Source organism: Panthera tigris, chromosome B1, assembly GCF_018350195.1.
Source record: "Panthera tigris isolate Pti1 chromosome B1, P.tigris_Pti1_mat1.1, whole genome shotgun sequence".
Taxonomy (NCBI): Eukaryota; Metazoa; Chordata; class Mammalia; order Carnivora; family Felidae; genus Panthera; species Panthera tigris.
The window spans coordinates 203,055,379-203,069,934 of NC_056663.1; the positions used below are offsets into that span (position 1 = coordinate 203,055,379).

The 14,556-nt window shown below is 55.6% G+C and overlaps 1 protein-coding gene across 5 annotated transcripts in view; it reads right to left on the bottom strand.

The window, feature by feature from the left end:
* Positions 1–14,556, bottom strand: part of NSD2 (nuclear receptor binding SET domain protein 2) — a 90,690-nt gene that overhangs the window by 23,948 nt on the left and 52,186 nt on the right. For 4 of the 5 annotated variants that reach the window (XM_042985138.1, XM_042985134.1, XM_042985135.1 and 1 more), the window contains exons 6-9: positions 12,296–12,440; positions 9,590–9,708; positions 7,345–7,426; positions 6,089–6,210 (exon numbers count right to left, since the gene is read on the bottom strand). In XM_042985138.1, coding sequence (XP_042841072.1) covers positions 6,089–6,210; positions 7,345–7,426; positions 9,590–9,708; positions 12,296–12,440 — 468 coding nt within the window. Of the gene's footprint in view, positions 1–2,385; positions 3,483–6,088; positions 6,211–7,344; positions 7,427–9,589; positions 9,709–12,295; positions 12,441–14,556 lie in introns of those variants that run through there. The other variant, XM_042985139.1, reaches the window with a different exon arrangement.

A 14,556-nucleotide genomic window follows, 5' to 3' on the forward strand; every position in this document is an offset into this window, starting at 1 on the left:
CTTTCAGCTAATGGCAATCCTTTAAATTCATATCCAAAGATAACCAGCAGGCCTCGGCAATTACTTTCTCCGTCTAAAGATTTTTAAAGGCTGAACGTAACGGTTCTAAAAGCGTGGAACGCTACCGCCCGCACGAAGTAGAAAGAGGCCTCACCAGGCCGCACACGAAGTCTACCTGATCAGAACCACCTTAAAATGGACTTAACAACCTAAAGGGGCTAAACGTGGTCGAGAAGCGTTAGGTCAGAAACCAAGCGAGAAAGGAACCCAGAAGACCTGCCCACGTACGGACGTCTGCCCTTTCCGACAGGAGCACGGCCTCCTCTCCAGCTTGGCCACGCGCGGGGCCTCTGGGTCACCAAGCCTCCCCTTTCCGCTGCGCTGGATGCAGCAAATGGAGGACTGGACTCAAAAACGCTCGTGCTGTTACCAAAATGGCACACAAAGTCACCGCTCGTGGTCTCCCACAGCAGGCCCCACACCACTCACATCAGGCTTCGGCCAAGACCCCTCTTCAAGGGCATCCCTTCATCATTTGAGTTTCACATCCACACGTGGGTGCATTTTTTTGTCTTTCGGAACCAGATGCTAACTTACAATCTCAGCTTTATTCTCAGCTTGGGGACAGACCCTTGCTGGGCATGCACGTCACCACCCCCGGGCAAACGCTGGCTCTCCTCACACACTTCTGCTCCCAAATCTTAGGCAGGCAGGTCAGGGCCAAAGAGACCACGGGAGTCCCGATCGGGTCGCTAACGGTTCAGGTCTCACACGGTGCGTGTGGCCTGGCCGGTAACACCCCAATTACGAAAAATCCTGTAACGGCCACTCCCGTCCCACCCCCCCAAACCCTGAACACTTCATCTGAACCCCTTCTGTGCTTGTGCGTGACCTTCCGGCGAAAAGCTCGGCCTCAGACACACATGAAGGCGGGGGACCCCACAGCGATCACCCACGAAGCAGGCTAACCCTTCCTGGAGGGCGGGACAGACAGGACTCGTCCATGCACCGTGCGGGTTCCGTTCACCACACGGAGCATCCTTGTCATGAGGTCCGGCCTACATTTCCTGTTGGTTTTTAGGAGCTAGCTCCCTCTTGAAAAAAACGGGTTATTTTCAGTTGGGAGACAGAGATGTAACAGACACAATTACAAAGAGGGTGTGGAGATGCACCCAAATCCATCACCATCAGAGGCAGACGTTTAACTCTTGTATTAACTCTGGAGGGAGGCCCACATGGGAGACAGAAGCCCCTAACAGGTGCATCAACAGAACGGGAACCTGTACTGCCGATAGGTGCACGTACTTCACGGGACCTCTATCGTCGCGGGAAACTTCCAGTCTCAGAACAGCTACAATCTCAACTTTTACATATTCAGACAGCTTTCACCTCTTCCGAATGCCTTGCGCTCCTTCTCGTAGCTACCGCCGCTGACCAGGCACCAGCGTGGGGTAGGAAGATGGGCTGAAGCAATTAAGTGGGGCCGTTAACAACGGTTCTATGTACAAGAAAAGTCACCTCCACAACAAGCAGCTCAAACGGCAAGACTAGAACGTGTTCGGTGTCGTTCTGATCTCTTTACGAAATGAGGGAATTTATGTTTGGTTAGTAGCATAATGGATGTGTATCGTGGCAGACAACCTTCCTTGCCTCCTAAGCTCTTTTCAGAACAGGAGCCCTGTCCACTCACCTTCAGGAAAAGCCGCGGGTGGGAGCGTTCCCCAGCAAGACCGCTGCTGCCATCTGGAGCGGGACGGCTCTGCCCCACGCGGGACCGTCTGCCTCCTGCAGGAGCTGAACACACCTGCCACTGCCTGGCCGCCCGCCTGGTCACTTCCCGACATCCTCGGGGCGGGGGTGGGGGCGGTGCCTTCCCCCGTGGAGGAACACCGCGTGACCCCCATCCCTGCCCCACCCCACACCCGCCTGTGTCCTCGGCTGACGCCACTCAGGGGACGTACGGGCCCGTCATCCCGGCAGGCGCCTCAACGGGGAGGAAAGCCCCTGCTCTCCGGCTGACTTCTGGCGCCCCCGGCGCAGGCTGGGAGCCGGCCGGCCACCTACGCAAAAGTCACCGCGCTACAGTTTCAAACGGGCTCGACCTCGCTTGCGATAGTTTCCTGAACCGGGCCACTCCTACACGACCTTCCTTCACACCTTCCGATTTCGTAACGAGTTCTCCGCCAGCCCTGCCCACACTCACGTCCGGGCCTCCCGCCGCGTCCGAGCAGAGCCACCCGCCCAGCGCTCAGCCACAGTCTAGCGCCCGGCCGTGCTCCTCAGACCCAGCGTCTGCCACTCGACCCCCACGTGCACGGGGCAGTCAGGAGGAGAGCTCTTCATGCCAGAGCAGAATTTATACTTTGGGATAAAAATGGAATGATGGAGATTTTATTGTTTTTATTGTTATAACCATTATTGTCACAATAGCGAACCACCGAGTCCCTGCAAGGCGTCAGGTACCCCAAGTGTTTTACATGCGTTACAGTACTTAACGGTTAGAACACAAGTATTAGTCAGAAACTTCCATTAAAGGTAGAACGCGTGTGAAGAGTGTGCTGGGAATGACCGAGGGCTCCTAACACGGTAACGTCAACAGCAGTCCTGCCTCCGGGAGCTGAGGGGCAAGGGTGGCCTGTGCCCCTCCATGCAGGCATGCGGACGCCCCGGGGTAGGACGGCGGGCGACACCCAACAGTCATGTAATGTGACAGCTGACGTCCTACAAAAGCAACCGATTAAGCTGTGGTTGTAAATAACCTGATCGAGGTATCCCCAAGATACTGGTCGCTGCATCAAAAGAGTTAAATGGCTCGTATGATACTGAAAATGAGATTCTTCCTACAAATTCAGTGTCTAGTGTCATAGTAAAACTGTGTAGTAAAAAAAGGACAGAACCGAAACCCTTCCTGCCTTCGGTGTTGGAAAGCGGTTTCGTGTCTACAGTGCTGAGTGCATTCCAGCTGGCAACGGGGCAGCTGACGCGGGCTCCTCCTACTGTGTGCGGCTCGCTCTCTCTCCGGCGGTGCGGGCACCGGCAGTGTTCGGGACAAACTCGGTAAGTCATGAGCCAGAGGACGAGGGTGGCCTCTAGCAAGGCCAGCCCCTTCGGCGCGGCGTCCTCGTCGCAGGCCCAGGGCAGCCCCGTGTGGCGGGCGTCCCTTCGGCCTGACATCTACGCGGACCGCTGCGGGAGGAGTGTGCCTCTATCGTGAGATGAGCGGGATCGGGTAAATGGCCTTGCCTGGGCATCTTACCTTGCTCTTAAAATTTGTTATCTGTTCTCTTCATTTGTGTGTGTTATTAATACCAGTAAAAACAGATTGTCACACATCTTCCATAAAATGACTGGGGCACGAGTGTCACTGAGTGCGTGCGTGGACGTGCCACCTGCAGCAGGCGTCTGGAATATTACAGCATTTAAGTGCGGTACGGGGCAGCTGGGTTCACATCCGACTTGGCCGATGTGGGCTCCCGTAAAAGCTGTTACCAGTGAAGGCGAAAGAGGTAAGAATTTGCTCTACTAAGGGAATAAGAAACGAGGTTACAAGACACTGAAATCACGTTAACTCCCTCACAGGCCTTTGTCACACAAGTGTGCGATCTCCGTCTATTCTCTTCGTCGTCTCACCATCAGGGCGACGAAGCACTTGGTAGCAGTCATTCCGATATAAGTTTTATTTCCCACGTTTACCTTTTTTGAGAAGAGTTTAAACCACGAGTGACCTAAGAGATCTTGAAACACCAGCTCTGTGACCAGCCCTTATTCCAATCAAGGGTGACAAAAGTAGGAAGGAGAAGCAGCAACGGGTGCGTGGCCCGAGGGAGGGCTGCTCAGCGCAGACCGCAGCCCCGCGGGGCCTGACTCCCTGCGCCCCCGGACCAGGTCTGCACGGTGCTTCTGTAACGCGCCCTGCGCCTCCTGCTCCCGAAGGCGGCCAGCACAAGTACGCCGTGAACGCGTGCTGTGGCTCTGGAGCGTCAACACATAACAGACAAGGCTTTTCGTTCACCCGAAGTGGTTTTAATGAACAACGTAATCCTGTGAAAATTAGCTCTAATGGAAGGCTCCTGCAAGCCACGCAGAAGTGGCCTGACATCAAAGGCCTGGTGGTTTAAACGTTGTTGGATAAGGAGCTGAACGCACGTGATGGGAACTATGTATCGCCTTCAAAATGCAGGAAGGTATAGGATTATAATGTAGTTAATATAGAATATAAACATAATTAATAAACTAACCACTTCTAAAGTCCCAAAGAATTAAGAATCAGTTAAGTCTACTGATTATAAAATGCTTCCTCTAAGTCTCCCCGAGTTCAGAACAAATGTCTAAACCGGGAAGACCACACTCACCCTGGTTACAATGAGAGTCAGGCTGCCCGACCCTAACCACCCCCCGCTCCCCACCCCCACCCCCCACCCCCCGCACCTCCCTGCCCTGGGCCAGGGGGCCCCTGAGCCCAGGCCTCTGACTTGTACAGCTTCTGACCAGGAATGACAGAGAAGATTTCAGCAGCCTCAGCGCCTTGCCTTTGATTGGATCTGACGATGGTCTAAGTAAAAACTCAACTGAATGGTGGATCAGAATGCGATGACAGAAAAAAAAAAAAAAAACCCATTAAAAATCTTTTTACATATAAAAGCCGACTTTAAGCAAAAGGGATCTACGGACCTGAAACTTTTTATTTTTAGTATTCTTTTTCTTTGGGATGGGAATCCTCATTTTTAAAAATTCTTTACGACACTAATCATAATTCCGACAAGAAAAAAGGAAAAAGGAAAAAAAATCTGTATAGAATTGGTCTCTTCCACGTTTCAATCAGCCCCCTGGAAGGTTAGTGAGTGCCTACTGCATTTTTGTGAATGTGCCCGAACAGAAGAGAGGTCTAGTCCCCTGCGCACATCAGATGGCAAGGAAGTTCCAGTCCCGCGCACGTGAGCAGCCCCCACCGCTACTGGTGCTGAGTCCCCAGAGAAGACCCCTCTCCGGGTGGCTCTCTGCACCCGCACCCCATCGGACTGCCCACTGCCTGGGCCCCCGAGGACACCTCACAGGGGAGGGGCCCCCCCGTCTAAAGGGAGGAAGCAGCCGAGGCTGAGAGACAGTGACCGTGGCAGGGGCCGGGTCACAAGGGCCACCTTGTCACCCAACAGGGCGAGGGGCTACTACCTTGTTCGAAAAAGCCCAAAGTTAGCAAGTCCTCATAAATGTTCTAAAAACAGGCCTCCTGTCTACAGTGAGGACGAGAGGCCCCCAGGAAACAAAACAACAAGGAATTAAAACTGGAATAGAAGCTCCTCGGGTAGTCACTAGAATCGGGAATCCAGAGCCCCCTCTGGACAAAAAGTGCTACGCTTGCATTCTGAGGCTGTTTTTTTGTTTTGGTTTTAGAGTGGCAAAGACTTTAGATTTGATGACGAAGTCCAGATGTCATGATACAAGGGTGGGAACAGCCTCAGAGAGCTGTCACTCTGCTTCTGTGTGTTCTGCAAATCCAGAAAATAGAGGAGTCGTATTACCATGGTAGCTGTGACTCACCTCCACACTCAAGTACCTAAGAATATGCCAGAATTTAAAGGACCAAAACCAGGGAACGCGGGAGGACATTCCTCCGGGAGCCCAGGTCCAAAAGCCGCTGAGAGGCGCCACGGCAGGTAAGCCGCCCTTCTTCCCGCCCGAGGTGGGTGAGTGCACGACGGCCAGGGTCAGCTCGAGTGACACAGCGCGTCGTGCCAGGGCCAGAGCGGGCTTGCGGTGACGTGGGCCAGGTTACAACGTGAGGGCTACACGGAGCACGTTCCAGAGACAGACTGCGAGAACAACTGCACTACGTCCAGACCGGAGCACATGCACGCCCGCCTGTGCATACTCTGCGTGCATGCGTGTCTGTGGCGCTCACGGAGGCTGAAGTCGTCGCTTCTTCCGCCTCCGACTCGCCCAGAGTTTAAATGACCTGAGACTCACCTACGTTCGCCTGTGGCCAACACCAGTGTCACGCGTGTCAAGTCTGACTCACTGGTGCTTCCACCTGGGCAACTAAATGGCCTTCACGTGAACGCCACAGTTAACGCTAGGATTATGATTTTACCTCATTCTCAGTTAGGGACGCAGAAGGAGATGAACTTTTGCTAAAAGGAGCGCACGACGCTGCTGCAGACGCCCGATTTCGCTTCTTCAGTGGTTTGCATGCGTCAGACAGGTGTTTCGTTGCTGTAAGACAATTTTGGTTTATAGAGTAAAACTTGAAGTCTTCCGCCCTCCATCTCCTTCTCTCCTGCTTTAAAATCACCCCCCCAGTAAGTGAGGTTCTAGAGATAAATTTCCCGGGCCGCTTTGTGACACTAAAGGCTTAACTTTTTACCGCGAAAAAACCTCACTCTAAACAAGGGCGGACTGTACAGTGAGCCCCACTGTCCCCCTGCCTGGCCCCCGAATCCATCAACCTGGGGCCCAGAAGGCTCCATCCACGCCTAGTTTCACGTCCCCCCGGCCACGTTCTTCTGGCGTACATTCCACACCCCGTTTCACCTGTAAAAAGCTCAGTACGTGTCTCTGAGACAAAGTCTTCAATACAAGCACCACACCGCGACACCTTTCTTACAAGTAACACTCGATCCCTTCGTATCATCAAACAGCCACTCAGTGTTCAAACTGCTCGTAAACGTCTTCCCTCCGACAGTCTATTTAACCGAGTTTTAAAAACCAGCACAGCACTTGCTGCGAAATAAGGGAAATGAATCCATTTCCAACCCCCACTCCTCCCGTGAATGTTTCCTTTCCTAGGTACGAGCTGGGAGATGGTAAACCCCCTGTGATAAACTATCAGATACGATAAAACGATAGTGAGAAGGCAAGGCGGCCTGACTCCCCCTTCGTTGTTTTGACGGTTACTTTTCACAAACATGCAAAGCCAGTTTTCAACGCGTGAAAGGGAAACAACCAGTCACGACTTTTACTTCCGCTAATGCAGTAAGTGAAGGACCGGCTCCTAAGAAGGGGTGGAATCTACAGCAACAGCTGGCACCAGCAAGTTAGAAACGTGGATGTTCCTGGTTTAAGGAACTTTTCTAGCAGCATTTTAAACTGAAAATGAAGCCCAACGGAAATCAGTAGAAAAATAACTTCAATAAAACGCAGCTGGATCATTCGAACAACTTACACATTCGAGCAGTTGATCTTTCAGCTGTGCGAGAACGTCCCTCCACCTTATCCTTGGACCCTGGGCCGTCAGAGCCCCGGGCTCCCGGACCCTGGCCCAGCCCAGCTCCCCGTCCGTCCACCTGCAGCCCACCAGGCGCCTGGAAGGGCCTGCCAACAAGGAAGAAGCGCTAATGCCCACATTACCTGCCTGGCTCTTCAGCGAGGTGGCGGCCTCCATGGCCTTGCAAGAACCTGTTCGGGCCGTCTTGTCACTCGCCGTCTCTCTCTGTTGTTAAACACGAGAAACAGGAGAACAAGAGGAAGGGAAGAAATGTGACGTGAACCGACATGGGTGGCTGAAACGTGCGACAGAAAGGTCTTCCTCTGGAGATGGGCTCCACGCGCGCCAGGAGGGGGACCCCGCCTCACCCCTCTCCACTCTGCCATCTGCTGGGACAAGGGGGCCAGCGGGGCTGCGCCTCACGACCTAACGGTCATGCTGCCGAGACTCTTCACGTGAGCGGCATTCGCTGTGCTACTCAAATCTGCCTCTGAATTCAAAGTGGAGTCGGGGGTCCGCCCCCCAGGCTGTCCCGTGAACCTGAAGGGGCCCCGGGTCAGTGCCGATGTCACCGTGCTGACCCCCCACTCGGAGGGGCCCCGACTCGGAGACCAGCTCCAGGTGAAATTCACAAAGGTCATCCGCAAAGCATGTTTCACCACCGAGAGACTCCACCCAAAAACACGGTACCGGGACCGTTTTTGCCTAGCACTCGGAACCAGAAGCAGGGGTAGACAACCTCTCCCGACAGCCCCAGGGGCCAGGGGACCGGGTCACAGGACTGTGCAAAAGGGAACAGGCGCACGGGGCGGCACCTGGCGCATCCAGGGCTCCGCGTGTTGGGAATTCTGTAGGACGCGCTTACTCAGATTGATAACTAAACCCGGGGAGACACCACTACTCTCTTTGTTTGCTATTTCCTGAGCTATCAGCTAATCAAACATTTCTACCTAGCTATTTAATGCGAGTTTTGATATTTCAAATGTCCAGGGCCACACATTTTTTTAAGGTAAATATGAAATGCAAATATTTCAAAGCAACCGAGGTCACTACGATTGCCAGCAAAGGGCTGCTCTAACACCAGGTGGCCAGAGGGCACAGTCACCACACGCAGTGCAGCGACTCAAGGTGAACGTTACCTATCTCAGCACTGGACACTTGACAGGTGCCCCAGAAGAGGCCCTGGTGGCCAGACACACTGGGCAGGGCCCGTGTGCCCCCTGAACTGCAAAAGCAGCTTTGAAGTAACGGGGGCGCCCACGTGGCTCAGTCGGTTGAGTGTCCGACTCTTGGTTTCAGCTCAGGTCGTAACCTTGCGGTTTGTGGGATCCAGTCCCGTGCTGGGCTCTACGCGGATGGCTGGAGCCTGCTTGGGGCTCTCTCCCTCTCTCTCAAAATAAATACATAAACAATTTTTTTTTAACGCTCAAAAAAGAGAAAGAAGACAGAAGATGTGGTGGCCGCATATTTACGCTTCAACGATACGCGGAATTCACTTTCCATTCCAAAAATACAGCAAAACAATAAAGGAGCCTCTTAGGTTAGAAGATGGTATGAGCCTTTACTCAAAACTGTAAGTGCACAACTGCTCTGTCACAACTATCGCTAAACAGCTTTACGCTAAGACATAAGATGCAAAGCCTGCTGGGGCACCTGGGTGGCTCGGTCGGTTGGGCGTCCGACTTCGGCTCAGGTCACGATCTCGCGGTCCGTGAGTTTGAGCCCCGCGTCGGGCTCTGTGCTGACAACTCAGAGCCTGGAGCCTGTTTCACATTCTGTGTCTCCCTCTCTGCCCCTCCCCCGCTTCCACTCTGTCTCTCTCTCAAAAATAAATAAACTTAAAAAAAATAATTAGGGGCGCCTCGGTGGCTCGGTCGGTTAAGCGTCCGACTTCGGCTCAGGTCACGATCTCGCGGTCCGTGAGTTCGAGCCCCGCGTCGGGCTCAGAGCCTGGAGCCTGTTTCAGATTCTGTGTCTCCCTCTCTCTGACCTTCCCCCATTCATGCTCTGTCTCTCTCTGTCTCAAAAATGAATAAACGTTAAAAAAAAAAAAAAAAATTTAAAGATGCAAAGCCTGTTTACGCTCCCGGTTCGTGGAGAAGCTCACTGGACGTGTGAGCCAGTTTCCATAAATGACACTGAGTCATAACGCACATTGGAAAAGGCTCACGCTCCCTGCAAGCATGAGCACCGTACACCAGGTGGGAGAATCCACCGTCTCTCTAGCTACGTGGACCCTGGCCAGGCAGACTCGGCCCCCTGATGCACGTTCGACACCCACTGAGCACCACCCCAGAGGAAGGCCTCCTGCCTCCCACAGGCATCCACTGAAGAGTCACACGGGAGGGCCACAGTCCTCCAGCCTGGACAAACCCGGGGTGCAGTTACCTTCCGGAGACCGTGCTTGTCGGTCCTGAGTCTTTTCCTGGGTGCGTCTTCAATTTCAACGTCTTCAGGAGGGTCCTGGGTCCTCTTGGTATGGTTTCTTTTTTTCCCATTTAAGTTACCTTGGAACAGAGAATGGGCGAAACTGACATGAAAAGCACTCCACGAGCCACCCTCCAAAGCACTGCTCCCCCAGCCGGGGCACTCTGCACCAACCCAGCCCAGGAGGGTCTCCTGCAGGGCCGTCGGTTCCCAGGGCCCAAGAATTGAGGACCAAACCTCTCTGCATTCTGCACACGTAACATCGAATACTGGAGAACGCTTACCTAATCTACAGATTATTACATTGGTATTTCTCATGATAACATTTTAATGTACTAGAGCATTAAATGTAAACATAACCCAGGAGTTTACTAACACTCAAAGATGGAGGAATTTAAGTGGAACTTTAGAAAGGACACAACTTGCTACTTTTCATACATTTCCTTAAAGAAGCATGTTGGGTAGCAGCAACACTGCTGCGGTGTCTGCAAACCAAGGGTTTTCTACCAGCGGTTTGTGCCAATTACGTGTTTCCACGAATATCAACTAATCCAAGTCTTAACGTGTTCAAACAGTACTGACCTAGAAAAGTGAGACATAAGGTAATCTTACGGTGCAGTAAGAATTCGCAGTGCAAATTCTAGAGAGGTGATTAATTTGAACAGGCCGATGTTGATTTCAAACGCAAACCCAGCATTTCCGTTTGCATGACTCTCTTACAGAGGTGCAGGGCTTACCCCTGGACTGTCCGGGAAAAACGTCCTGTGGGAGGGCAGCGCTATCCTCAAACCTTCCTACCAGGCGGGACAGAGCCCTCGGGCCAGGAGTGTGGCGCCCAGCAGGAGGTCACCCCGGGCCGGGGCAGACCCGAGCACAGAGCTGAGCGGCCGGGCAGTCCCGGGACGGCGTCAGCCGGCCCCCTCCCGGCCACGGCACCGTGGGCTGCCGTGGCGGCACAGGAGAGGTGTGCCCGTGGAGCTGTGGGGGCGGTGGCGGCTGCTAGGAGGCCGTCCCCACGCCACCGGCACAGGGCACCGCCAGCCCGGCCTGCCGCAGCCTCCACCGCCCGGCGTGCCCAGCCTCCTCGCACGTGTCCACTGAGCCACAGACACCCGCTAGCAGCAGCCGCCATCCGGCGGCTCACCTTCACACAGGTGAGGTGGGGCCGCAGTCCTCGCGGAAGACGTCCCCTGGGCCCGAAATGACACAGCAGGGGCTTCGTACACAGGTAAGCAACGTGGGCATCCGCCTGACTTCCTCACACTGAGGCCGTGGCACAGCTTGTCCCACAAACACAGTCCACCCGCCATCTTGGTTACCGGCACGGGGGCCCCAATGGGGAGGCCGGAGGGCCCCCAGGACAAGCACACGCTGGACACACACACGGAGGAGACCAGCCCTGCCCCCCTGTCTAAACACTCGGTAGCCGTCCCAAGTGACCACACACGACCCACAACCACCTGCACACTTACTCCAAGGATAGTTAAATCTGGCTTCAGGAAAACCCGACTCCTTCTTAAGTAAGCCAGTCATTGAAAAGGGACACTCCTCTAGATGTAGGGTCGTGACAGAGTCAGGTGATCTTTTGCCTTTTAAAGAAAGTGCACGAATCCAAAATATGCTTACTAGTCTACCTGACAGCATTTGCAACAAATCCTGAACTGGACAAAGTCAGTATTAACACATGAGAGAGTCGATGTGGAGACCCAGAGGCCCTAGAATCAAGATCCTCCGTGAACGAAACAGAAAGGTCTCTAGTGCGTGTGCAATTGGTCAGATGCACCAGTGCTGGTCCAGAAGCACGAGCAGGTGCCCACGAGGAAAGTGCGACTCCTTCTGGCTCTCGCCCCCCTCTAGGGGGTCTTCGAACACTTTACATCTGGCCCCTCCAAAGCTCTTCAGGGCTGAACCTTGAGGTACAGAACTGTTCTGTATTTAAACGGATAACCAACCCATCACACTTATTTTTTACGTTAGAAACGTCGGTTTTCCACAACACGTGTCCAAGCACGCACAGATGACAAATCTGACCGTCGTCACGGTTCCTCCAAAAGCTCACAGTGTTAAGTCTCCCTTCTCTTTCCGTTCACCAATGCAAAGTAGCATTTTTTTGATATTTAAACTGAAGGCCTGTGAAAAACCAGAGGTCACCCACATTTAAGGTCAGTCCACAGTCACCTTCCTCACCCTGCGAGCTCTCCAGCAAAGAGGCCAGGAAGGCCCCCCTGCCTGTAGGGGCAAAGCCCCTTGCGAGGGGCAGGCACAGCCCCTGCTGGGAGGGCAGCCTCGCCAGGGGGGCCACAGGCCGCGGTCGGACTCTACCGTGCCACGTAAGCCCGGGCCCCCTTCCTTTGGGCGTCCTCCCCTACACCGCCCCGCCGGCTGCAGGGGTTAGAGCGCCCGCTGCGCTCGGGCACAAGAGCGAGGGGCCCGAGGCCAGACGGAGGGTGACACCGAACGGCTCTCGTGCGATGATGAGGGAAGAGCCCCAGACAGCGGAGGTGGCTTGATCGCGCCCACACACACCCTGGCTGCCGGCACGGGCAGCAGGGGCAGGGCTGGGGAGGGCGGCCCCGCCGCCCCCGGGCTCCCAGACCGGGGCTCGGCCGGCCCCACTACGCACACCGCACACCTCAGCAGAGCGCACTCGCTCGGCTCTAGGTTTACCGGAGTCTTCTTCAGACTGGGGAGAGGCCACGAGGGCAAACTTGGTGTTATAGCGCGCCTTCTGCTTCTCGTTGAGCATGTCCCACTGGGAGCCGAGCAGCTCTTTGACCTCCTCGGCCGAGGCGTCCGGGTGCTCTGCGACCACCTGCGGGCACAGCAAGGGCGGGGTGAGAAAACCACACACTGCAGCCCACTGCGGGTCCGTCCGCACCAAGTCCAGGCACGGCCCCCGAGAACCCAGCACGTGGCACACTTACCCCCGCGTCACGGAGCTGTACCCCACAAAAGCTTCAAAGAGAATTAGTGAGGATCTGCTGCTATAACTCGTCAGAAGTTTATAAATGAAAGCAGCGTGGTGAAAACAAGTCAACGGAATTTATGACAACTCAGGAAATGATAAATGGCAAGAGGAAAATACATACTTTCCCCAAATCACTAAAGTATTAGTAAGTTACAATTTTCTAGGCATCCTTGACAAGTCAGCAGTGGGAAAAGTGCCCCGCGAGCGCTACCTGTCAACACGGGGGGGCGGAGGCTTGGCTTGGCTTTCCATGACCCATGACTCGGGCGCGTGGCCTGGATGGATGACACAGGGGATGAGGCAGGAGCACCAGGCCCCATCACTGCCCGGGTCGGCACACAGACACGGCCCTCCAGCCGCGCAGGGGCTGCCTGCGCCAGCACCCCAGAAGCAGGCCAGAAATGTGGACCTCGGGCCCCACCCCGGTCTTCCCCAAGGTCTCCGGGGGACCCAGAGTACCCTGATCAGGTACCCTGAAGCCTGATTCCTGGGCCCGCGGCCTTGGCTGCACGCTAACAACCCGGGGAGTTGGAAAACCTCTGGTGCTCAGGCCACACCGAGGCCGGGTCACGCTCTGGGCCTGACGTGGCTGCTGTGAGGGCTCCCGGGGGCCCCGCTGCACTCCCAAGCTGGAGAGCCACCAGCAGCAGAGGCGCAGAGGCGCAGAGGCTGACAGATCGCGGCCTGCAGGCCAAGCGAGCCCCACCTGCTGTCCTCTGTGTGGTCTATGAACCAGGAATTGATTTTACACCTCTAAATGGTGGGGAAGAAGAACACTTCGTAGCTCGTGACAATTACAGGAAGCTCGGGTATCAGTGCTCCTATCTAGTCTTACTGGAATTCGGCCCCAGGCACCGCCGGAGGCCTCCTTCCGGCCCCGGCAGAGCCCCTTCGAAGGCCTGCTGCCTGATTCTGAGCACTGGCCAGAACGCTCTGGAGCCAGACCCCAGTCGGCACGCGGCACCTGCACTCACAGCGACGCGAACTCGGGTGAGCAGAGGTGTGGTGTCGTCCTCTGCGATGCGGCCACCCCGATCTCCCGCCTGTCCGGCCACCATGGGCCACGTCTGGCCCAAAACGCAGCCCCCACTCACACCACGGTCACCACAGTCGGCTTCCTACAGCCTCCCGTGTCCCCCACTCGTCCCCACGTCCCGGCACGCCTCCGGCTCCCCCAGCCTTGGGCCTCAGAGCACGTGCACCTCCACGTGTGGGTGCACAGCCACCCAGCCCTCTGCGCCCTCCCATCGCAGGGCGCCTCTGGCAACCACAAGTCCAGCCCCGGTGCCCCGTGGGAACTGTCCCCATCCCCACCCTGCCCCCGCCGCGGCCCCACACACACCTGCCCTCCCCTCTCACCTTGGGGGCTCCCTCGGCCTAGGGGCCGGCAGGGTTCTGTCCCGCCCGCCCAGCCTGAGGGATGAGCTCACCAACCCCCACGCTTCAAGCACCGAAGGTCTCAGACCTTCAAGCAGCAGAGCCTTCTGTGCACGGCTCAGACTCACAGGACGCTTGCCTTCTAGAACTCTCCTCTTGAAGATTCCTCAAGATCAGCACATGCATTTGTGGACCCCCCCCCACCCTATCACCCGCCCCTGAGTACAATGTCCTCAATCAGAATTAATCCTAACAGTGTTCACAGCCACCCCCCCCCGCCCCCCGTCAAACAAGATTCCCCACTCCTCCTTGAGGCCCCCTTCCCCCCTGCACCCACATCCCTGCCAGGCCGGCCAGCCCCTCTCCCAGATGCCTCTGCACCCACCCCACCTGGATGGCTATGGTTTCAGCAACCGGTTTTCTGGCTCTTGGTCCTATCCATCGACCTGCTGACATTCCCACCCTAAGAGGTCTCCCTCTTGCACCGAGAGGGACCATGGCCTGGCCCACACGTAGGGTAGAGTCCCTGCCAACGGACAATGTCTTTCATGGCCCCTCAGAACCCGGAGCCCATCCTCACCCC